Here is a 25,827-nt window from a genome sequence, read left to right as displayed (position 1 = left end):
TGCAATTATTTAACCGCCTCTGGGGAAAAGAGAAGAACCACAGCCGGAGAGAGATTTTTAATTTTTTTATTTTACTTTCACTTTTGGAGCTAGCGATTGTCGAGCTGTGACTGCTTCGTTTGACGGGACTCAGATATTCAGGGACAGGCCTGGCAAGTTTGGTCTCGCTTGGCTGAAGGCCCAGAGGGCAAAGGCAGTGGGAGTAGTGGGAACTTCAGAATGCAATGTGCTCGGTACTGGGAATATGGAGTCCAGAAATCCTGGATCTATAGGAACCGAAGGGAGGTAAACACAAGATTGCAGTTAGCTACAGGGTAATGACCTTTGTCTGCCTCGTGACTGGATGAAATTGGAACCCTCCTGGAACTCCTTCTTTCAGCACCATGCATCTGGTAAGCAAACTTTGAAATTTTGTGCATCCCCCCCCCCGTCAGCCTATCGTGCTATAAGGGTGCAATAAAGAGATCTGCCTCCTTCCTCCTGAAAAAAATGAGGGCTTCAAGGAGAGTGGGTGTTGGGCCAGAGGATATTGCCAGCTCACTTGTTCTCAGCTGACCAGTGTGTGGCTCAGTCTCCACTAGGAACGGTAGCAGGGAGAATACACCTGGCAGATGGCAAACATTGCCTTTTAGAAATTAAAGCTTTTGTTGGCTTACCTGGTTGGGAGCCATTGTGATGGGTCGGACTGGGAATTCAGGTCCCACTTGTTTGTTTCTAAGACTTCAGTATTCCAGTAACTGAAAGTGAAAGGTGGTTTTTCCTATGAGCAGTAACTGCTAGCTGGTGCTTATTCCACTAAGTCAAAAGGTACACTTGGCTTAGGATTTTAAACAATGGAATTGTTGGTAATGTGCAAATTTATTTGGGGATCATAAGATTATTGGGTCAAAAGGAGGGATGGGGAAATTTGTCCATTTCAGTTTCTCATCTTTGCGCTCATAAGTTCTGTTCTCCACATTTTCACATTGGTTTGTGATTTCACGAGCATTTGAGTGCACATTTCTCCTGATAGAACACATCTCCATAGGCAATTTTGCCCAATGTGTACCTTTTTTGGCAAAACCATTCCCTCTTACATAATGCAGTCCTCCAGCCTCCTGGCCCATCTGATCGAAGCCTGGGCTACCTTTGAAGTCACCTTTCATTTCAAAACTGGCGTTTGCCAATGGCATGGGAACTGATGCTATTTTTTAAGAAACCCACAAGTGCACCTAATTATATGACAGGCTTCTTGGGTTTTTGACTTCTACTTTTAGCACAACCACAACATTGTCATTACTCAGGCACTGAGTACGATCTAGACATCCTCTCTCAGCGACCTTCTTTTTTGTGGTGGAAATAAATGTGGGACGATGGAGGGTGTGTGTCGGCTGCAAACAGTTGCGTGGGTGCAGAAGTGTCACGGGCACCTATTGGCTAGCGCCTGTGATGTGTGATGAGTGACAAATCTTCGCCTTTCTGGTGAGTCACTCTGTGTACTCAGAAAGCCGCATGATTACTATTTTAAAAAATAAAACCTCAAAAGGTGAACACTCACCTGTCAGGTCAATCTGTATGTTACAGGAGTGCTCATCAAGCTACCTATCGCAGGGTACCCTGAACTTCTTTTGAGAGGTTGAGGATGACATAGTTGGGTGGGTGTGTTATCCCACTTTATCTCCTCAATAACCATTTGAGATAGGTTCAATGGCAATATGGTGGCTACCTGAACTGTACCCAGTGAGCTACCTGTCTTCATGGGGAACACTGAAAGGTGTCTGCCTTGAGGAATGTTCACTAAGTCATTCTGTTCATTGCAAGGGCATCAAACATAAAGAGAGAAGGGCGTTAATGCCAACAAATGCCTCCCAAACCTCCAGGAATTTCTCAGAATCGCTATCTTGGCTGATGCATGAGAACAAATGGGGCACTGCCCCGCCAACTGTCAGCCTCCCATCCTAAAACACCATGATAGAAAGTCTTACTTCAGAGCAAGGGGGAGATCTGCTTTCAGACTGATTGTGGCACAGGCTCAGCCGCAAGCAGAAAGCCCAGAAGTCAGGATTCCAAGGTGCAAGCTGTGAAAATGTCCTGACAGTCGGCATGCCCTTCCCACCAAGCCTTTAAAGTTGAGGCTGAATCGCTACTGGTAGAGCATTCCACAGGACTGAGCCAATGACATGAAAGGCTTGGTTTCTTGGTTGGGCAGGTGAGCACAGTGGCGTAGCATGGGTTGTCAGCACCCGGGGCAAGGCAAGTAATTTGCGCCCCCTAACCCGTGGATTTGCGCCCCCTAACCCGTGGATTTGCGCCCCCTAACCCTAACCCCCAGATGTTGCGCCCAGTGCGGCCAGCCCCCCTGCACCCCCCACGCTACGCCACTGGGTGAGCATCACCAACTCAGGGTGCAACCAACGATGATCCTGCCGATTATCTCAGTGATTGAGCTCGGATATCAGGGTACCCCGGACTGAAGTCATTCAGGGCTTTGTAAATTAACACAAGGACTATGAACCTGGCTTTGTTGTAGATGGGCAGTCAGAGAATAATAATAATAATAATTTTTTATTTATACCCCGCCCTCCCCAGCCAAGGCTGGGCTCAGAGCGGCTTACAAGCAATAATAAAAACAAGATGAGTGATTACAACTTAAAAACAAAAATAAAATACAACATTAAAATAATGGAACATTAAAATATTAAAATGAAGCCTCATTGCAGGAGAAGGAAAAGAAAAAAGAAAAAAGGGGGGGGGGAGGGAATCTACTATACAACCCACAAACTCCCTGCTCATAACCCCACTTCCCTCTACTCTTAAGTAAAAGACCCCACACACTGTCAAGTTTCCCAGTTTTTGACAGCAGAAGTAAAACAGAAGAAAAACTGATAGGAAGAATTGGCCCTGAACATAACAATAAGTTCTCTTAACTACAAAGGTTATTTCCTGTCTGGCAAGACATTGTTCACTTCTGCAACCCATTGTGTAGCACGATTAATGTCTCAGAGAATGTTACACACGGAGGGGAAGAAATGTTCCTGAGTCACGTTGGTCACAATGTGGGTTTGTGGTGTCTCACTTCCGCAGGGTCTGTTGGCAAGACTTCTTGGATGACAGCGTCCCTTACAGCCAGTTCTATTTTTCTAGAAAAAGAGGTGCCAGAAGTAGCCACAAACACCTCCGTTGTTCTCTTACAATGGCAATGGCGCCTACCTGAGTGGTGCTGGAACTGAGTTCCAGTGAGTTCCTGCTGAAAGAAAGCCCTTCTTATAGCCCCCCCACGGAGCTGTTTCCCATCGTGCTATCTTGTTGGTCAAAATAATTGAAATACTGCTCCACCACATCTTCACCAGAAACTATGAAACTGGATTCGGTTTGGAATTCCTTTATTTGCTGGCACACATTGGCCAAATATGAACCGAGTTCTCTAGCTGAGGGGTGGGGGACATCAGGTCCAGGCCTCTGTATTAGGCCTTTGGGACTGTCCCCAGGCCACACTGCTCACTGGTCCAGCTTCGTAACTTGGATGGAGTATATCTCCACACCTTGCATCTTTCTTATCTGGATGGGAGATAAAATGTGGCCCTCAAGCCAAGAAGGTTTTCCCCTCTTCTACTCCAGATGATGCACAATACAAATCAAATGCAAATACCAAACTACATAAAATAATATCACCATGTATGTCTTTTTGTGTACACAAACATAATAAAACACCCACATGCAGGGCCGGATTTAGGTTTGATGAGGCCAAAGCTACTGATGGTAGTGGGGCCCTTCATATGTCCAGCTGGCCTTGTTTCAATAACAAATTGTTGCTGTTTTTGTTGTTGAATTGACTTGCTGATCAGAAGGTCGGCGATTCGAATCCCTGCGACACGGTGAGCTCCTGTTGCTCGGTCCCTGCTCCTGCCAACCTAGCAGATCGAAAGCACGTCAAAGTGCAAGTAGATAAATAGGTAATGCTCTGGTGGGAAGGTAAACGGCGTTTCCGTGCGCTGCTCTGGTTCTCCAGAAATGGCTTAGTCATGTTGGCCACATGACCCGGGAGCTGGCTCCCTCAGCCAGTAAAGTGAGATGAGCGCCGCAACCCCAGAGTCAGCCACGACTGGACCTAATGGTCAGAGGTCCCTTTACCTTTATGCTATATGGTAATTTATGGACCCAATGGGTATCTGTATGTAGAAATGAGCAAACCAGTGATATTTTAGGGAGCAGGCTAGCTGGTGGGGCCCATTACTTACATCATAGGAGCCTACACAACACAAACACTGTTGCTGTATGTAGGTTTTATTTGATTTGATTTTTATCTTATATTTTGGAAATGTACATCCAGGGTTTTTTCCCTTTGAGGTTTTTGGAGGCCCCCAACAGAGTAGGGCCCTAAGCCATAGCTTGTTTAGCTTATATGTAAATCCAGCACTGCCCACATGTGTAGAGGTGTGAAAATAAATCTCTTAAGCACTCCCAAAGTAGGGACTAAAGTTATAACCAAGATCAGCTTTAAGATACAAAAAACCCCCAAATATCCTTGATAGCTTGAAAAATGCAACATCCTCCACCATTCTGCTAATTTATTGTACAGTGGTACCTCAAGTTACAGATGCTTCAGGTTACAGACTCCGCTAACCCAGAAATAGTACCTCGGGTTAAGAACTTTGCTTTGGGATGAGAACAGAAATTGTGCTCCGGTGGCGTGGCGGCAGCAGGAGGTCCCATTAGCTAAAGTGGTGCTTCGGGTTAAGAACAGTTTCAGGTTAAGAACGGACCTCTGGAACGAATTAAGTACTTAACCTGAGGTACCACTGTATTTATATCCCACCTTTTTTCCTTCAAGGAGCTTGAGGTGCCATACATTGGTTCTCCTCCTCCCCATTTCATCCTTACAACAACCCTTTGAGAATAGGTCAGGATGAGGGGCAATGACTGGCCCCAGGTCCCTCAGTGATTCATCATCATGGCCGAGTGGGGATTTGAACCCTTGATTCCTAGGTCAAGAACTCTAACCACTACACCATGCTGGCTCTACACCACTACACCACACTGGGTAGACTAAAATAGCTGTGGGATCCAAGATAGCTGAGGGTTTCCTGGCGCAGCTGGTCTCTGACAAAGTCAGCAGCAGAAGAAGAAAAAATCCGTCCCCTTCTGTGAATGCAGTGCTGCTGACCCTTAGTCACCAGATTTCAGCAGAAAGATTTCAAAAGATTCCATCATGAGGCTGCAACGTTGTGAAACCAGAATTTCCCAGCCAATGTGATTCCATTAGTTTCAGGCTTCACTTGTAACCATGGTTCCCCTCCACCCACATTCGGTTAGCACATCACAGTGATTTCTCTGCCCTTCTTATAACTATATATACTTGGCTCTGTCATGTTGTACATTTTTGTAGCTTTCCCCCCGCTCCCGTGCTTGCATTTCTCCCTCAGTGCCAGACCAGGAGAACCTGTGTAACCTTCCAGATGTTGTTGGACTACAAGACCCATACTCGCTGATCATTATCTGTGCTGGCTTGGGATGGTGGGAGTGGTAGGTTCTGCATCCCTGGGTCTGGTTATCTCCCGCTTGGACTACTGCAACACACTCTGCGTAGGGCTGCCTTTGAAGGTGACTCGGAAGGTGACTCGGAAACTGCAACTAATCCAGAATGCGGCTGCTGGACTGATGACTGGGAGCATCTGCCTGGACCATATAACACTGGTCCTAAAAGATCTACATTGGCTCCCAGTACGTTTCCGAGCACAATTCAAAGTGTTGGTGATGACCTTTAATGCCCTAAATGGCCTTGGCCCAGTATACCTGAAGGAGCAACTCTACTCCTATCGTTCAGCCTGGACGCTAAGGTCCAGCTCTGTGGGCCTTCTGGCGGTTTCCTCACTGCAGGAAGCAGAGGTGCCAACTTGAATAAAGTATTGGGGAGCAGGTAAGCCCTGTCCCACATAACTGATCACAAGACATGGCACATGAACACCATTTGAAGGGGAATGCCCATCAACTTGGGGCAGGAGCACCCCCTCAAATATTTTATGGGGGGAGGGTGAAGGGACCTCACCCCCTAGGAGTTGGCTTCTATGGCAAGAAGTGACATTACAGAGAACCACACAGAGGGCTTTCTTGGTAGTGGCACCCACCCTGTTGCCCTCCCTCCCGTCAGAAGTCAAAGAGATCGACAACTATACAACTTTCAGAAGACATCTGAAGGCAGCCCTGTATTGGGAAGCTTTTAATGTTTGATCACAGAATGTTTCGTTATTTTATTTATATTCTGCTGGAAGCCACCCAGTGTGGCTGGCACAACCCAGTCAGATGGGCAGGATATAAATAATAATAATAATAATAATAATAATAATAATAATAATAATAATAATAATAATACAGTCTGCAGCAGAATTCAATACAAATCTGCTCAACAATGCTAGTAACCCCACATGACTGAACCCAGACACTGTAATCAATATGAAGCCCTTCTTTGGGTGGGCCTTTTTAGTGGTGGCTCCCTGCTGGTGAAATGCTCTCCCCAGGGAGCCATGCCTGGAAAGGCTTCTCTCATTATCTGGGCTTTTGGCCTTTATATGATGGATAGGATTGCAGCCTTCTTTTTTTCTTTCTTTCTTTTTAGCAGGGTGTGATCTGTAAGTCCTGCCTCTTGTCTGGATAGCTGTGTTTTTATTGCATGTTCTTAATTGGTTTTAATGTACAGTGGTACTTTGGGTTAAGTACTTAATTCGTTCCGGAGGTCCGTTCTTAACCTGAAACTGTTCTTAACCTGAAGCACCACTTTAGCTAATGGGGCCTCCCGCTGCCACAGCACTGCCGTGGCACGATTTCTGTTGCCATCCTGAAGCAAAGTTCTTAACCCGAGGTACTATTTATGGGTTAGCGGAGTCTGTAACCTGAAGTAGGTTTGGGATTACAGTCCTCTAATTTTATGTCAAGCATGGCGACCCTATGGGCCCCCAGATGTTGGACTACAACTCCCATCATCCTGGGTCATTGGGCATGCATGTCAGAACTGATTAGAGTTTGAGTCCAACAGTGTTCAAGTTCTCTCCTGATTCATACCTACCACTGAATTTATTTGCATGCGAAATCTTCACGCAGCTGACAACAATATAGGTTTGAACACCGTGACTGCTAATGAGCATTCCGAAAAACTCCTTTACAAGTCACGAAACAACTCCAGGTTTGTTTGCTCTGGGAATTTCCCTGTGCATAGGTCGATTCTTTGTTTACTTCCTCCGCCCCACCCACTTCGATAGTTGATAGACAGGCACAGAATGCCACCTTGTGGAGAAATAAAAGAAGTACAGTATGTTTTTGACCTCCTGTTCCTTGCCTTGCCCCCCCTCCTGAACATTTTAAAAACATTCTCTAGCAGCACAATTCTCAGCATGTTTACTCCGAAGTAAATCACACTGTATTCATTGGGCTTTCTCCCAAGCAAGTGTGCACTGGAATGCATTTGATGTACTGATGGGAGAAAAAGTCAGCTCAGTGCAGTTTTGAAAGCAAATCGCCCTAATTCACTTGTTCTGACACAATATGAGCCTCCTTTAAAAATGTGCACTGCTCCAAATTTTGCAGTGCAGCTTTTCAGCCATGGATGGATGCATAGAAAGGCACATGTTCATGAAAATAAGATACAAAAATGCATTGGGTGATATCTTAAGTCCTGCTCAGAGTAGATCCACTGGGTTGCATCTATGGCCAGTCCTAAGAGTAGACCCATTGAAATGAATGACTAACATAGGTGTACAGTGGTGCCTCGCAAGACGAAAAGAATCCGTTCTGTGATTCTCTTCGTCTAGCGGTTTTTTCGTCTTGCGAAGCAAGCCCATTGACGGATTAGCGGATTAGTGCTATTAGTGGCTTTTAGCGGCTTTTAGCGGCTTATCTGCTGATCAGATCAGCTGATAAGCGGCTTAGCGGCTTAGAAAAAGGGGGGAACCAGCAGGAACTCGCAAGACATTGTCGTCTTGCGAAGCAAGCCCATAGGAAATTCGTTTTGCGAAGCACCTCCAAAACGGAAAACTCTTTCGTCTAGCGAGTTTTCCGTCTTGCGAGGCATTCGTCTTGCGGGGCACCACTGTACTAAATTTGTCCCACATTTGGTGTGCATTTAATTCCAGCCACTTGTGTTCAAGGCATTTTTGTTATCAACTGGGCTTTGAGGGCACCATCAGCAGAGGCAATCTTGGAGTAGCACGGCTGATACAACCACACTGTAAAACACAACAGGAGAGGCAGCCCTCCCCCTGAATTTTAGTGTCGCGCAGAATGCCACCGAAATTTGAGAGCCCAAAGTCTGCCACTACCATGATCAGGCCTACCTAGCCAGGCAGGTCTGAGCAACTGTCAAAGGGCAGCAAGGCTCTGTGGCTGGTGTGTGTGTGTGTGTTGGAGGGAAAGAGGTGAGAATCCAAGTCAGGCTTCAGAGAAGCACATTGAAACCAGGAAGAGGTTGTTCTTGCTTAGGAGAAGTTGTGAGTGCAAAAGGAAATGCTTTATGGCACTTCCTGTTCCAAAGGCTGACGTTGTCCTCAGGAAAGTCCCTGGCTACTATGCTAGTCAGTTTCTGGTCAGTGTTTGTTTTGCATGTCTTAATTTGTAAGTCTGTTCAGTACCGTTTCTGGATTAAGGTCTGATTTAAAAATAAATACATAAACATGTAAATTCGTATTTCAGTAACTATTCAAATACAGTGGACGCTCGGGTTGCGAATGTGATCCGTATAGGAAGCATGTTCGCAACCCTCAGCATTCGCAACCTGCAGCACTGTGTGTGCGCACACGTAGGTTGCGATTCGGCTCTTCTGTGCGTGCGCAAAGCATGATTTAGCACTTATGCAGATGCACATGCACCAAAACTCGGAAGTAACCAGTTTCTGTACTTTCGGGTGCGCAGTGTGCAACGCGAAATTGCACAACCTGAAGCGTCTGTAACCCGAGGTATGACTGTACATATTTAACCAATCTAAACCCAAGATCTATTGGGATTAGAGAGTTTGGATGCAGTGGATGCTGGGCTTTCCCAGTTCAGCTGGAGCTACTCCACAGTAAGCTCTCATTCAGACTTCTGTTTGTTCCGCCACTGCCCACCCCTACCCCCCCACCCCACCCGATCTTTAACACTGAATTGGAGCAAACGTAAGCACTTGTCTGGCTTCGGCAAAGAGGCGTGAGGGCTCTGACAGGGCCCCAGAGTCCACCTCTCTCCTTCCCAAGGCTGGGCAAGCACTTACCAGGCTTGGGGAAGGAGGTAGGAGGGCTCTAGGACATCTCCTTTCGAAGGCCTGGCTTAAGCCGGTACTGCAAAGGGTGGGGAGAGAGTGCCAAATGCCTCCACACAAGATGGAATATTACCAAGGTCCACCCCTGTAGAAATGAACCTGTTGTACAAAGGCAAAATTCATACTGGTCAAACTCGCCACTAGCATGGAAGGCTACCTAGAATGTAGCTCTCAGGCTCAATGAAGCAGCAACCTGACAGGAGGTTCATATCTTTTTGCTTCACAACTCCAAAAATCTGGGGGAGAAAGTCGTAAGTTCAAGAGCATCCCTGTTTCCTGCCCAAACTTTTCTGGCTTCTGTTTCATATCCTTCTTTGCTTTTCCTGGGGTGGGCTGGGGGGAATGATAGGATTAATCCGAGAATGCACTGAGCCGGACACAGTGAGACTAAAGTCTCCTTTCTCTCTCCTTTTTGTTCTCCCTGAAAGAGCTTCTGCATCTTTCTCGCAACACAGCTGCTTCTCTACCAGGAAGCCTCTTCCTGTACTGATTCAGAGTATGATAACCGTGGTGAATGCTGCCCCAAGTGTAATCCAGGTAAGAAGGCATGGCCGCCTTGTTCTTCTCCCTGTAAACAGGGCCGGCCCATCCGTAGAGGCAGTTGCCTCAGGCGGCAGGCTGGGGACAACCAGGCGGGGTGACAGATCCAGAAAGAAGAGGGGCATCTTCACACAACTTTGCTGTTTCTCCTTCAGCTACAGATAGGAACTGCGACCACCTACTCCTCTCTGAGAGCCAGTGTGGTGTAGTGGTTAAGAGTGGTAGACTCGTAATCTGGTGAACCGGGTTCGCATCTCCGCTCCTCCACATGCAGCTGCTGGGTGACCTTGGGCTAGTCACACTTCTCTGAAGTCTCTCAGCCTCACTCACCTCACAGAGTGTTTGTTGTGAGGGAGGAAGGGAAAGGAGAATGTTAGCCGCTTTGAGACTTCTTTGGGTAGTGATAAAGCAGGATATCAAATCCAAACTCTTCTTCTGGTCCCCTTTCTTCTCCCCAGTAGTCTCCAGCTTGCTGGGACTTCCCCAGGCTGCCCCCAGTCACCTCAGGCAGCAGTGGAGAAGGGGGTTGGGGTGGGGCACATGGGTCCTAGCCACTGCCCCACTGCCCCCTTCATTCACCGGCTTGGCCATACTAGTTCCCGGCATTGTCCCCACCCAGACCTGGTTGAGGAGCCTGTTTAACAAATTAGGATTCAGAGGAGTGGTGCCATTTTCCTATTTGTCCACAGGATACAGAGTCAAGAGAGACTGCACTTCTACTTCCAGTACAACGTGTGTTCCTTGTGGTTGGAGGACATACACGAACCACTCAAATGGGCTGAGAGAGTGCATTAAATGTCAAGAATGTGAATCAGGTAAAAATTCTTCTTGTTGTTTGTTACCAAAGTGACTTAGAATACATTTCAAAACATGAGTATGAATGCATTATACACAGGCAGCACACTGGTAAGAAAACAACACCATATCAGTCTATCCAAAGACCTTGGGGGGGGGGGAGGTTAGGTTAGGGAGGTTAGCCGGCACTGAAAAAATGCCAGCAAAGGCGCTCGGCAGACTTCACTAAGAAGGGCATTCTGCAGATGGGGAGCCACAACCGAAAAGCCCCTCTCCCTTGTCACCACCCTTTCAGCCACCAGCTAAGCTCTCCTCAGAGTATATCTATTTTTTAAAAATGCTTTATTAGTGTTAAAAACAAAACAAAAACAAAGCAATACACAATGATCAGTGAAAAGCAATTCAAAAATAACATTCCTGTGCACACAAAAAAGAAAAGATTGAGTTCATCCATCACTAATTCTAACATGACTTCCGATCCCCCCATTGTGGTTCCTAAGTTTCATTACAGCTGCACACTTAACTTTATCTCCCCTAAATTATTCTGTTATGTTAATTCTGTAGCGATCTCTTATTTCATGCAGAAATCAATCCAGGCCTGCCAAAGAATTTATGTTATTACAATGTTCTTTTAAGTATCCTCTGTAAATATTCCACTCTCTGTTAAATATTTGATCCGTACGGTCTCAGAGTCTTGCTGTTAATCTTGCTAGCTCTGCATATTCTAACATTTTATTTTGCCAATCTAATTTTGAGAGTGTAGAATCTCCTTTCCATACGTTAGCAATTAAAATTCTTGCTGCTGTTACCTCATACATAAATAATTTCCTTATCCTTTTTGGAAATTCATTGCTCATTATGCCTAGCAAGAAGACTTCAGGCTTCTTTTTTTTGGAAAGGAACATGTAAACATTTTTTTAAAGTTCATTATATATTGTTTTCCCAAATTCCCTGATTCTTTTGCAATTCCACCACATTTGGATCATGGTGCCTTCTGCCTCCCTGCATCTCCAACAGATGTTTGATCTAGATTTGTACACTTTGGTCAAGGCCTTGCTCTTAGTGGATGTAAGATGAATCTTTTCACAGAATGTCTTTGCTGCCCCCCACCTCCATGGCTTAGGGTCTTTGGCCACAAGGTTATGCGAGTGGCAGAAGTGGCCTGAGACTGTTTTCATTTCCCATAATGCCCTTGTTCAAGGCTATGTCAGGGTTAAAGTGATATATTAAAATGGCTGCCTGCCACCACCAGGCAGGGCCCCTAGGGACATGTGTCATCACTAGAAGGTACTTGAGGAGAGCTCTTGAGTCTGGGGACCTGTCCAAGGTGCTGAGGAAAACGACTAGGATCCTTTAATTAAACATGTTCATATTTCAATGTCTTGTCTTACTGATTATTTAAATTATGCATATATAATTGGTCAATGTTGCTGAACTGGTCAGACATTTATTGATTTATTGTAAGACCAGTGTCTGGCCTTAGCTGGCTACTTAACTGTCCTCATCAGCATCACAAAAGAATGAGCTAGGTTTAAGAGCTAGGCTAATGGGTGGGCATTTCTTCTGTCTAGCTGATAGGTAGGAGAAGAATAGCCAGGTGGGTGTGTGCTGAGGTGCAGGCAGAATGGAAGCTGGGGACACAGAGACATGCCTGATCTGTGCTGGATCCAAAGCTGTGGCTAATGGAGAAGAAAGATCTGTAGGGGTTAATGCTGTGATCCATCTCATGCTCAGCTTATATATATGTGTAGATAAAATCATATATCCTAAAGACACCACAGTCTCCACTGACCTTCCTGCCAAGGAAACAGAAGCAGAGCAAACACCTAGAACTCATGGATTCTGCCACCACTTGGAGATTGAGGTGGCATGTAAAAATAATAGCGATCATAGCAGTGGCCCCCACAAACCCTCACATCTGTGATTGTGCCCAGCAGGAGCCCATCTAAGAGTTAAAGAAGAATGCACGTATACAAAGAACACAGTCTGCTCTTGCAAGCCTGGCTATTATTGCACTCAGTTCATCGACCGTGACTGCGAACAGTGCTCAAAGCACACCATTTCTCCACCTGGTTTTAAGGTGACACAGCCAGGTAAGTCTCAGTAGAGCTTTGGTGCAATCACTCTTCTGCCGATCTTAAAAAATAATTTAGTTATAGTTCCCATGTTCAGAAGAAAAATAATTATCACAGTGAGCATAAACTCAACTGTAAAACCATCCGACTTAAGATGTGCTTCATACGGGGGGGGGGGGGGACCTCAGAGCCAGAATCCAAATGCGGCCCTCCAAGCCACACTAATTGGACCTTGGGACTATCCCCAGGCTGCACCCCTTTGCACATGACCGTTTTGCCCAGCTAGAATATGTCCTTGGACTCTGACCAGGCCTCTTGCCTCTCTGAATGGAGGATGGTCTATGTGTAGAAACTAGTCTGCTGAATAAATTTGCATCCATTATTCCACCCACCTTTGCTTCTGGCTCTACCAACCACTGGCATGTGTCCCTAGGAAGGCTGCCCAGAAGGGAATGTTGTCTTCAGGCTGAAAAAGGCACCCTCGGCTTAATACATCAACACAGTTGGATCACCACTGGTAGAATAGGATGTTGAATGAGATGGGCGTTTGGATCTTCTTATGGTTCTTATGTGAATTGATTATTGACTCTCAAAGCAACAAGGGACTACAGTGGTACCTCGGGTTACATACACTTTAGGTTACAGACTCCGCTAACCCAGAAATATTACCTTGGGTTAAGAATATTGCTTCAGGATGAGAACAGAAATCGTTCTCCAGCGACGTGGCAGCAGGAAGCCCCATTAGCTAAAGTGGTGCTTCAGGTTAAGAACAGTTTCAGGTTAAGAACGGACCTCCGGAACGAATTAAGTACTTAACCTGAGGTACCACTGTACAATAAGACATAAGGACACAAGATGAGGCCTGTTGGGCCAGGCCAAAGGCCTCTCCTGGTTCAGCACCCTGATCTCACAGCGACCAGCCAGATGCCCCAACACACAAGCATGTCCAAGCATGGAAGGTGCAAAGGGCTCTATCTTTTGTAGCAGCATCTAAAATATTCCGCTCCTCGCATTCTTTTTCAGGCACAGAAACCAATGACACCCAGTTCGTACCCTGCCCTCTTGGGACCTATTCAGAGACCGAGATGTCCACCTCCTGTGAACCTTGGACTATGTAGGTGATACTAAAGACTCTCTCACAGCTGCATTTCCAGTTTGTGGCTGTGTGGTGCCACATAGTCTTAATTCTACATACACCTCTTTCCATTCAGTGCTGTTTCCTTCCCATTACTGCTAGGAAGTTAAAGAACTAAGCATGAAGATGACATACTTAGTGAGCCCCTTAAACAGAGGTTAGATTATATCCAGGTCCAGAAAAACTGAAAGACAAATAGATCCACATTTGGCAGATGAATATGTAAATCGGATCTTACTTATTTGCCATTTTTCACAATTCCTGAATGTTGCAATACAGCTGTCGGCTGAAATAACGTATCAATTGTTTTCTCTTAAAAGACATATTTAAACATAAAAGTACATTGAGAATGGGGGAAGAAATTCAATTTTGTTTGCTTTTTGAAACAAAGCTACCAATTTTCTGCTTCTCTAATCAATACTTTATTCAGAAAACAATTATCCTTCAAAATTCCCAGTACCACGAATGTTGCAATGCAATTCTATAACCAATGTTTACTACAAAAAATGTATATATTAGGGGTAACTGTGCATAAAAATGCACACATTCGTGAAAATAACATACACAAATGCATTACATTAGGGGGCATGCCTTTCAACAATGTATGCATTAGTCAAAACAGCATAGAAAAATGTGTATATCAGGAGAAATTTGCACTAAAATTACTATGTAATTTTCATGAGGATTTTTTAAAAAAAGAAAAATTGCAATTTGATGCAAACCCCCCATATCCATATCCACACACACACACACACCATTTAAGATAAGAAAAATGAGAAACTGAGGGAAACTGAAACTGACCGATTCACTAATTCCTTGCAAATTAGAAGGGGGAAGGAGGAAGCAAGCAAGCAAGATTGTCAGCTAACATTAACAATAACTATATCTTACTGAACCTAATTTAAATGTGTAAGTTAATAAAGACAGCCTGGGTATTCCCAAATAAGTATCCAAGTGAAATTGACAATTATAATCTGTATGCACAAACACAGAAAGGCCAGAGAAATCTATCACTGAGTAGTAGATGGTCCATCCAGCTCGTTTCAGCCACAAGCAGTTGCAGGGTCCATTTTTACTGCCCTGCTGTTAGTCTCCACAAATATCAAGCCTTCTTCTGAACATTCACCCCTGATTTAACCCTTTCTGTTCAATTTTCAGTTGCAGTAAGGCAGGCATGATAGAAGAACGAGCCGGCACAGCAGTTTCCAATGCAGTTTGCGCATGTGTTGGCCAAAAACAGGTGCCTGTGCCGGTATTTGTAGCTACTACTGCCATTCTTGCTCTCCTGGTTCTTGCCTTAATATGTGGCTTCTTAATATGGCAATGGAGGAAGCGCATCAAAAAACGTAAGTGTGCAACAAGTGCATGTGTAGTTAAGCAAAAACAAATCCAGAACCTGCATTCCTGTGTCTTGCAAGTGGAACTCTACTTTGTGCAGTCAAAAATCTCCCCCAACCCCAGTTCATTTGGTCTGCTTGCCTTTTGCTTGATTGGAGAGGACAAAGAAAGTATACTTGGCTTTTAAGCTAGAGACGAGGGACATCAGGCCTGGGGGAGTCCAATGTGGCCCTCCAAGCCTCTCTAAGTGGCCCTCAGAGCTCTCTCCAGGCCACACCCATCATTGGCAGTGCTCTGCATTTTCTGGAAAATGTCCATGACATCTGAAGATGCTTTTTGTATGCCTGGATGGAGGATACAGGGGAGGGAATGCAGAAACTGCCAGGTGTACAGAGGTAAATTTTACATTCATTCCTCAGCCCATTTATCTATCTGGTTCCATCCACTACTGCCATGTGACTCTCGGAAAATTGTCTGGAAGGGAATTCGGCCCTTGATCTGAAAAAAGGGTTTACCAAGCCCTGTCTCTCTGGCTTGCTTGATCAGTGATGTCTCCTTAACACATGCAAGTTGGTTCTTTTATGGCACACCTGTGATGTGCAGAGGATAAGGAACCACTGAAGCTCTTATTAACCTCAGTGGATTAGTATGGGTTGTATCTAACTAAATTAGAGTAAACCCACTGAGGTTAGTGGACCTGAGTTAGTCATATCCATTAATTTCTATGGGTCTACTCTGAGTAGAACTTAGTTGGCTGCAACCTCAAGCCAACAGGTTCAAATTAGGAGAAAGGGGTTTTTGGTTTTGCCTTTTTTAGCTAAACATTAAGGAGGGCCAGTCTGCCTGGTCAATGCTGCTCCTTCTATTCTCAAATGGAGGCATTTTAGAAAATCTCATCTAGAAATGTCTTTTACTGGGTTTTTGGAAGAAAAGAAAAAAAAAAGCTCTTCTCTTCTTCTTCACAGGTGCTGCCAGAGTACAGGTGAGTATTCTTTTATATAAGCCTTTTACAAACTTCTTTTCTTCTGCCCATATTCCTTTCAACATGCAATTTCAACATATATTAAAGGTTGCTATTGCACTTTCTCTTTCTCCGTCTTGCAGTGTTGCCCCTCTAAGCTTCCTGCACTCTTAAAGACTTCCACTAACCCCCACCCACCAGGGGCTGCCGACTCTATAGAGCTGAGCTGCCTTTGCTCCCCCCTCAATACTGTTGGCAGAGGGTTGGCCCCCCTCAATGTTGAGAGGGCAGCGGAGGCCGCGTGTGGAGCCAAGAGTAGAACGGCTTCAGTTGCTGGCTCCTTCTGAGAGCACGAGAGAAGGAGCCCCTGGCTATAGATGCTGACGAAGATGCAAAGTCACATGTGTGGCATCTCTGTTACCCACTGCCCACTTTTCCTGCAACTTCTTCCTGGATTATCTGCCACAGGGATGGGGAAACTCAGGCTTTAATTTGTTGTATTTTATCTTGTTAAGTTGCCTTCTGGTGTTTTCTTTTGCATAAAGTGACTGATACAAGTAACAAATGGATAAAGTACTGATGAAAATCAGTAAGATGTGGGGCAACCTCTCCTAAAAGTGTCAGAGAAATTCCACACCTCCCCAAGGAAGCAGCAGGAAAACCACCCCTGTTTTTGTTTTCTCCTCTTTTCAATAGCAGGGGAAGAATAGTCTCCAGAAACTGAGAATGTTGGTGTCTACACCAGGGATGGTGAACCTGCTGCCCTCCAGATGTTGCTGAATCCAGCTCCCAGTCAGTCCCAAGTAGCATGGCCAATGATCAGGAGTTATGGGAAGTGTAGTCATGCAACATCTAGGGGGGCACCAGATTCTCTCCCCACCTGGGTCTACATCCATGCAGGAAGACTTGGGAACTGTGGGTAATATCCAACCAAGTTCTACTCAGGGTAGACGCACCAAAGTTAAGGAACCCAAGTTAGTCATGACCATTAATTTCAATGGATCCCCACAGATGAGAGGACTAACATTGCATACAACCCTGTACATTTGTGAGAGACACCGGGGATCTCTAATGGGCAGTTCTCTGCACCTCCCACCAAACTGGTCGGCGCTTCGAATCCCCGCGATGGGGTGAGCTCTTGTTCCTTGGTCCCTGCTCCTACCAACCCAGCACTTCGAAAGCACATCAAAGTGCAAGTAGATAAATAGGTACCGCTCGGGCGGGAAGGTAAACGACGTTTCTGTGCGCTGCTCTGGTTTGCCAGAAGCGGCTTTGTCATGCTGGCCACATGACCTGGAAGCTGTACGCCGGCTCCCTCGGCCAATAAAGCGAGATGAGCACCGCAACCCCAGAGTCGGTCATGACTGGACCTAATGGTCAGGGGTCCCTTTACCTTTACCTTTTAACCTTACCCCTTGGTGGTGCTGTTGTGATCAGAAGTGGAATCAGAGTTGGGGCTGGAGGAAATTCACATTTCTACTTATTCAGCATTGCCTGAATCCATCAATATATTGTATTGATTTTAAACAAATCTGCCTTGTTCTAGGAGGAACAACGAAATGGAGTTTATCTCCCTGTTCAAGAGACTGACAACAATATGGTGGCACCTATGCAGGAAACGGGTCAACACCCTGGAGAACCAGCGTTCACAATGGCATGAGTGACCAGAATTTTTGGTTCGGAAAGCCCTGGTGCACCTTGCAAGCAACAGCCGTGGACATATGCACTGGATGAACTTTTAGAGAGGGGGAAACACATTAGTAAATGCAATAGAAAACAGGAGGTGGCTATTTTCCCCTCTGAGCTTCCCATCTTCCATCTTGAAGAAGCAAGTTTCAGTGAAGAAAGTGGGAGATGTGGAAATTTTCACTGAAGGACAGATCAAGGCTGAAGAGAGAACATATCTAGTGGAAAAGGAGAAGACCATCAAACTATGAAATTCATACCAGAAGATACAGTGATGGCCACCAACTTGGATGTCTTTAAAAGACAAATTCATGAAGGAAATGGATTTGTATGGACACTATTCAGGTCCTGCTTGTAGCTATCTGGTTGGCCATTGCGAGAACAGAAGGCAGGGCATATTGGCCTGTGGTCTGATCCCCAGCAGGGCTCTTCTGGTATTCTGAAAGAAGGTAGAGTGTTTCTGACACAGGAGGTTCACTACATCAATAAAAACAATGCATTTTCCAGGGTCTGAAACCAAGCTGGAATTGGGGGAGGATTTTGCTCTGTCCCTTTGCTCCTCCACCAGTCAGGCCTTCGCAGAGATTGGTGCTGTCTTTCTATGGAGTTCTGACACTAATATCAGATGGTGCAGGGAAAGGTTGGGCGATGCCTTGTGCCTGGAAACTCTCCCAGGAAATGATATAAGCTTCACTCAATATTTCTCAGATGGCGGAGGCAGGGAAACCCAAATTTACTTCCACCTTCTCTTTAGATGGGGACGAAATCATACTCTAGGAGCATGAAAAACCCGTGTGTGTGAGTGTGTGTGTGTTTCTGTGTGTCTCTGTGTGTAACATTACTCCATACTGAACCCAATGAGTTCTGCTTTGCGAGAGTGTTGTCAGAGGCAGTATCCAGGGTCCAATCCCAGCTCACAGACTTGGGCAAAACCCTAACAGATCATGGACAAAATGGAGCGCAACCAGCAGAGCATTGAGTGACTAGCCAATGTAACACCATCTGTCCAAGCAACCAAGCAGCAGGAAAGAGCAGGCTGCACCCATAATCAGAGGCAGTATGGTACTGAATACCAGCTGCTGGGAATCACAAGTGAGAAGAGCCCTGCTGCATTCAGGTCCTGCTTGTGGTCTTCCCATTGAGGCATCTGGTAGGCCACTGAGAAGAGGATACTGGACTAGACAGGCCTTTGACTTGATCTAACAGGGATCTCCTATGTTCTTAGGTTCTCCAGGCCAGCAGTGTAGGAGTTTTGCCTTTCCATGTCTGCGGTGCCTTAGGGTGTGACAGAGACATGTGTGGCCTACCAGATGGGATCTGAAGCTGGATAGACATAGGGAAAGGGAGAGCGCTGCAGTATCCTGGGCTACTGGCAAGGCTTGGCTAGAGTCCAGGTTAGGTCACAGACAGCAAGACCAAGAGGCAGCTGAGAGCAGAGCAGGATTCAGAGTGCAGGTAGATATCAAGATAACCACAGACCAGGAATTGGGAAACTTTTTCAGCCCAAGGGCCACATGTCTCTTAAGTCGGAGGTGGGGAACTTTTTACAGTCCAAGGGCAACATTCCCTTCCAGGCAACCTTTTGGGGGCCACAAACCAGAGGGCCAGAGGCAGGAGTGGAAGGGTGGGCAACAAAAATACATTTGCCTTCATTCAGCAGGCTAGTTTCTGTGCATGACCCGTCTCTATCCTCATGCAAGCCGGCAAGACCCATTATCAAAATTTCAGAGCTTAGAGGTCTAGACAGAGAGGCTTAGAATACTACAGCAGCTGGACATTCCAACATTGGCCTTCTTAGGATGAATTGGACCATGCAGACCAGAAGGGACTGATTTCATTCAACGTGAGGAAAGGTGTCAGGGAACTGACATCGGAGACCAGCAGAGAGAGAAGTCGCCCCGATAGTGCAGGAGAGGGAACCAGCAAGGAGAGAGAGAGGGTTTCCGAGGGGGAAGGGAATCAAGGGGACACCAAGAAGGAAGGAGGGAATGAGAGCACTTTGGAGGGAAGGCTCAGGGACTCTTCCAGTGAGATCAGCGGGGAGAGTGCCAGACCACCACTGGGCACGCCTACTCTACGCAGAAGGCTTCCGCGCAGAGAGGCTAGGCGGAGACTGGCTGTCAAGGAATTCTTATGTTGGAAAAAATTTAGGAAACACCCACTAACGGATTCTGCCAGTGACTGAAGCAGACGCACTGGAGTGCGCTTCAGTTAGGGAAAGGTTTAAACTACAAGCAGTTTAGGGAAGTCGGTGACTTACACACAAGCAACTACAATTCCCATTACAAAAGGTGAGTCTGGTAGTCTGGAAATGAGCAGTTGCCACTGTTCAGGTAACTCAGGTGAGGCCAGCATTTGTTCCCTGGGCCTAAGGTTCCTACTCCTGTGTTATTTGATTGGTTGGAACCCAACTGGCTTTGTAAGTAATTTGAGTGCCTGCTGAATTAGAAGCTGCAGTTCTACTCTCTGGCCAGCTGCAGTGGTGGTGCTGCAGAGCAATAGCAGTGTGGAACAGGAAACAGCAAGGCAGCAGTTCCTTCCTTTGCTAAACTATCATAGAGGGTGAATCATGTGCATATCTCTGGCAAAGTCCCCAGCTGAAGACCCAAATGCCTTGTAGGTGTTCAGTTCAGAATAATGTGAAACCTTCAGTTCCTAAGAACAAGGTGACCTCTGGAAAAGCAGAGAGTAATTTCCGTTGACTAGCTACATATATATTATGGGAGAGATTTGCATTAAAAAGAACAACTAAATGTGCCAGGGGATGGGATGAGAACTCTGAGGCTTGCAGCCACCACCTGCAGCTAACAAAATTTCATTGCGATTCTGTATTTATATCTGCATGTGTTTTGTAGGCTGTGTTGTGTAGTGGTTAGAGTGCTGGACTAGAACCTGGGAAACCACGCTTCGAATCCCACACCTTTTTCATTGTGGTAAGGATAATATGGAGAGGGGGAGAACCATGTAGGCCACCTTGAGCTCCTTGGAGGAAAGTGGATTATAAATGCAATCATTAATAAAAATGTACATCTGAAACATGCCATTACAACCCTATGCATAACTGACATGGTGTTCTATTCTTGCTCTATATTGTTGCTTAGATCCTTTGCTTAAGAATTAATATTAACATAAATTAAATGGTGGTGTGAGTGTGTGTAAATAATTTTCTATTTATTTTTGTGTGTGTGTGTGTGTGTGTGTGTGTGTAATTATACCTTACTTTCTTCCTCCACAAGCGAGTTGCTCAAAGTGGCTTATAAACAGAAAATCAAATATTAAAAGCCAAAACAGTGACTCAACTATTAAAACAGAAATGATCCAACTAAAAACAAAGAGCTGTTCAACAGTGGAACAGACTCTTGCAAGAGTTGGTAGATTCTTCTCCCTTTGAGGTCTTTAAGTAGAGGTTGGATAGCTATCTATCTCGTAGGATTTAGTGGAGATTCCTGCATTGCAGGGGGTTGGACTAGATGAGCTTTGGGGGTCCCTTCCAACTCTGCAATTATATGATTCTATGAAAACAGCAGCCAAAACAAATGAAACATCAAATGAAAGAATGGCGCTCCCAATTAAGTTTAAGAAGGCATGTTTTCAACTAACTGTAGAGCACAAATAAGGAATAAGGGAACTCAAGTTCCTGAGGCAGGGGGTTCCACATAGGAAGATGCCTTGGACTGAGTCAGACCGTTGGTCCATCTAACTCAGTGTTGCCTGTATTGATTTCTGGTATGGGTCTCTCCTAGCCTTACCTGGAGATGCTGGGGATTGAACCTGGGACCTTCGGCATGCAAACCAGGTGCTCTACCACTGAGCCATGGACCTTCCCCGTATGAGGCACTACTGCATGGGATAGCCTCTCATGTCTGGCCATGCCAATGGCACATGCAAGAAGGACGCAAGTGCCATTCTGAAAAGCTGAGCAGATTCACATAAGAGAGGAAGACGGTCCTTCAAGGAATTTGGTCCCAAGCCATTTAGGACACTACAGTCATACCTCTTTTTACGTTTGCTTCATCATACGTTTTTTCAGTTGCATTCCCCGGTGACCCGGAAGTACCGGAAAGGGTTACTTCTGGGTTTCGCCACTCGCGCATGCGCAGATGCGCAAAATGACGTCATGCACATGCGCAGAAGCGGCAAATCATGACCCATTTGTGCGTAGACATGCAGACTTGGGTTGCCTTCCTTTCAGGTTGCAAACGGGGCTCCGGAATGGATCCCGTTCGCAACCAGAGGTACCACTGTATAGGGAAATAGCAGCCTCGTGCCTTGGGCTTTTCTTGGGAAAGTCTAAGAAAGCACAAAAAATCAGTGCAGTTTTGCAAGGTTGAGTGCACCTTCTTGATTGAAACAGTGCCCAGATGTATCCAGATGTAGAGGAAAGCCTACTGTTGGAACTCAGGAACCTTTGTGCAAAATTTGGTGACAATATCTTAAGGCATGTCCAAATGCAGAGCAAACCAACAATTTCTAAACTATAGAATAGATACTCATCACCTTGAATTGCCCTTGGTTACAGATCAGAAGCTAATGCATTAAGGGGGGTCACAAGATCTTGGCACTTTTCCCCCATGGTGCTGTCATATGATCACTATTTTGCAGAAAGAGTTCAGGTGCAAACCTGAAATTTAGGCTCGCTCAGTTAAAGTGGATTCAAGCATTCAGTTGCCTGGGTGCAACAAATCCACTTTGAAAAAAATACAGAGAGAGACTTTTGTGGTTAGGAAATTGCAAGGAAATGCATTGAAATGTGTGAGATGAACAACTGATTCATGGGAAGATGTGTAAGCACTGCACAAACTCAGGACGGGATGCCTATTGCTTACCTATTGCTAACAAGGAACTGATATTCAGAGGCCTACTGTATCTGATATTGAAGGTATGGGGTGTAGCTCATAGATGTATGGTTGATCACTTTGAGGACAGAATCTTGATGGCCTTTGGTCTGATCCAGCCGGGCTCTTCTGATGTTCAAAGAAGTCTCATGCCTTTGGGATGGGCCTAAGGCAAAGCACTTCAGGGTGGACTATGCCCTTTCCTGGAAGCACAGTGGCTGCAAAGATCCTGACAACAGATCAAAGTGCCTTCTAAAGGGCCCTTCCCATCTATCCATCCATAATGCTTCAATTGCCACTTGTTAATGATCAACCATGATGAGTTGGAATGATGTCAAGACTTTTTGAAATGCGAATGATTGCTGATACATATGAGCCTGGGGGTATAAGTTCTATGACATAAATTGTACAGCGTTTGGTTCCTTCCATTAGCACCTCCCTCACTGGGCGCCAGGAAAGCTCCTTGAGAATGGTGGCACCTCTTCTCCAAGGGGACAGCTTAAAAATAATAATAATCATGCTCCTTTGAAGTCTAAGAATGTTTTCGAAATGTGATGATCGCTGCAAACATGCCATGCGTATAAAGCACTTTTCTCCCTGCACAAATATTCCTGGGACACTGTACAGTAGACCTGCAGGTTGTGCATGTTTAACTTGTGCATATTCAGTTTTATGCACTTGGCAATATAATATAATATAATATAATATGATATAATATAATAGGGACGCAGGTGGCGCTGTGGGTAAAACCTCAGCGCCTAGGACTTGCCGATCATCAGGTCGGCGGTTCGAATCCCCGCAGCGGGGTGCGCTCCCGTTGCTCGGTCCCAGCGCCTGCCAACCTAGCAGTTCGAAAGCACCCCGGGTGCAAGTAGATAAATAGGGACCGCTTACTAGCGGGAAGGTAAACGGCGTTTCCATGTGCTGCGCTGGCTCGCCAGATGCAACTTGTCACGCTGGCCACGTGACCCGGAAGTGTCTTCGGACAGCGCTGGCCCCCGGCCTCTTAAGTGAGATGGGTGCGCAACCCCAGAGTCGGACACGACTGGCCCGTACGGGCAGGGGTACCTTTACCTATAATATAATATAATATAATATAATATAATATAATATAATATAATATAATATAATATAATATAATATAATATAATAATAGGGTTGGAAAGGGGGTGAGCACCCGGGAAAATAACTTTGGCAATCCCCCCTGTCATTGCACCCAATGCAATTTGACTATACACGATTATGGCTTTACAAGCTATTCTCGGAACGTAATCACAGTGTAAGTTGTGGGTCTACTGTGGTTAAGGGTGCTGAAAATTGTAGATCTGTGAGGATAAACTATAGTTCCTAGGATTGCGGGGGGCAGATGTGTTTTAAATATGGTTTAAATGTATGTTGGTGCACAGTCTGTGTCTTTACTTATTGAAATTACCAATACTGTATTGTGTCTTTTTTTTTGCCTGTTTTTTGCTTTTACACCATTTCTTCTTATTTTGTAAATAATATTTTGTAATTTGAAGTAAACTAGTCTTTTTTTTTAAAAATGAAAAAACAACTACAACAACTTGATTCATATTTTCTGTGTGGCTACAATACTCCCAGGAAAGACCACTTCATGTTCTTTTAATGGTAATCTTGAACATTCTGATCACCCAGATTCCTATTTAGCTACCAGGATGAGAACACTTGGGTTGTATCCAAAGTTAGACTTACTCAGAGTAGAGCCATTAGCAGTAATGAAGAGACTGAGTTGGAGACAGGGTTGGGGGAGAAATTCAACTCATTTGCATGTAAAGCAAATTCTACCAAATTTGCACATTCCAAAACATCATGAGAACCTTTGAAATTTCCACATATCTGAATTTTGCAAAGCAGTTCTCCAGCCTTGCAATGTTTACAAGAATGTGTACATCAGAGGAAAGTGCGGGGAAAAATAACCTATCAGTGAAAGTAACATACTAAAATGCATTACATTAGGCACAATTGCTGGCAAAAATATCTGCCTTAGTCAAAACTATGTACAAAAATGCATTTACAGTGGTGCCCCGCAAGACAAGTGCCTTGCAAGATGGAAAACCTGCTAGACAAAAGGGTTTTCTGTTTTTGAGCTGCTTCGCAAGACGATTTTCCCTATGGGCTTGCTTTGCAAGACGCAAACGTCTTGCGAGTGTTCCGATTTTTTTCCGCTTTCCCCCCATTTTCTAATCCGCTAATCCGCTAATAGCCTTTTAGCCGCTAATCCGCTAAGCCTTTAATAGCCGCTAAGCCTTTAAGAGCCGCTAAACCGCTAATAGCGCTAATCCGCTAAGCTGCTAATAGGGTTGCTTCGCAAGACGAAAAAACCGTCTTGCGACGAAGAGACTTGCGGAACGGATTAATTTCGTCTTGCGAGGCACCACTGTATTAAGAGAATCATATACCGTAATTGTAGAGTCAGAGAAGTCCTCAAAGGTGATCTAGTCCAGACAGAGTCTGACTCAGGCAGAATAGAGTAGAAGAAATTTGCACTGAAACGCTGATGAATTTTCAGGAGGATTTAAAAACCAATCAACCACAAATTGCTGCAGAAATATGGAGAACTGAATTTAAGATTGGAGAAATGGGAGAACCCTGGCTAAGTAACAGAGTAGCTGACCTCCTCCCTCCCGGGGGGTGTCATACATAGGTACCTGCTAAAGTCGAAGCTGCTGCTAGGCAACAGAGTTTCGTACTGAGCATCTGGCAGATCAATGTGCTTTATTGCTCCCCATAAACTAAAATAGACCAGAAAAAGCAACTTTTAAATAACGCCCCTCAAACATATTACAGCACTGTTCCCCTTGACCTAACACACACACACAAAGTTCCTGCCAAGAAACCATGGGAATTGACAGTGTCCCGTTATTGGTGTTGCTGGTGAGGACTAGCTGGTTAGCATTGACCCACAACAGGGCCTTCCTGGTAGTGGCTCCCCATTTGTGGAATACCCTCCCTGCTGAGGTGCATCTGTCACCCACATTATTAACTTTCAGGCCTGTCACACAAACACACAATCCCAGAGAAAAGAGAAGTAGCCCAGAAGCTCCATGTTCAGCTTCTACGAACTGGGCTGGCAGAGAACCCTGTCTGAAACTCTGCTGCCAGGCGGTGCCAATGGTCTGACTCAACATACAGCACTAAAAGGTAAAGGTAAAGGGACCCCTGACCATTAGGTCCAGTCA

The 25,827-nt window shown here is 45.3% G+C and overlaps 1 protein-coding gene across 1 annotated transcript; it reads left to right on the top strand.

The window, feature by feature from the left end:
• The first annotated feature begins 265 nt into the window (after nt 1-265).
• On the top strand, nt 266-20,857 carry TNFRSF14 (TNF receptor superfamily member 14). The gene is given in 10 exon segments (XM_081201693.1): nt 266-367; nt 369-392; nt 9,691-9,799; nt 10,492-10,617; nt 12,535-12,690; nt 13,696-13,786; nt 14,966-15,153; nt 16,111-16,127; nt 17,653-19,645; nt 20,084-20,857. Coding segments are annotated over 9 exon segments (849 nt in total). The 5' UTR covers nt 266-343; the 3' UTR covers nt 17,767-19,645; nt 20,084-20,857.
• The last annotated feature ends 4,970 nt before the right edge of the window (nt 20,858-25,827 follow it).

This window comes from Podarcis bocagei (assembly GCF_964188305.1).
Source record: "Podarcis bocagei genome assembly, chromosome: 7".
Lineage (NCBI taxonomy): Eukaryota > Metazoa > Chordata > Lepidosauria > Squamata > Lacertidae > Podarcis > Podarcis bocagei.
This window is presented reverse-complemented; position numbering and strand designations above follow the sequence as displayed.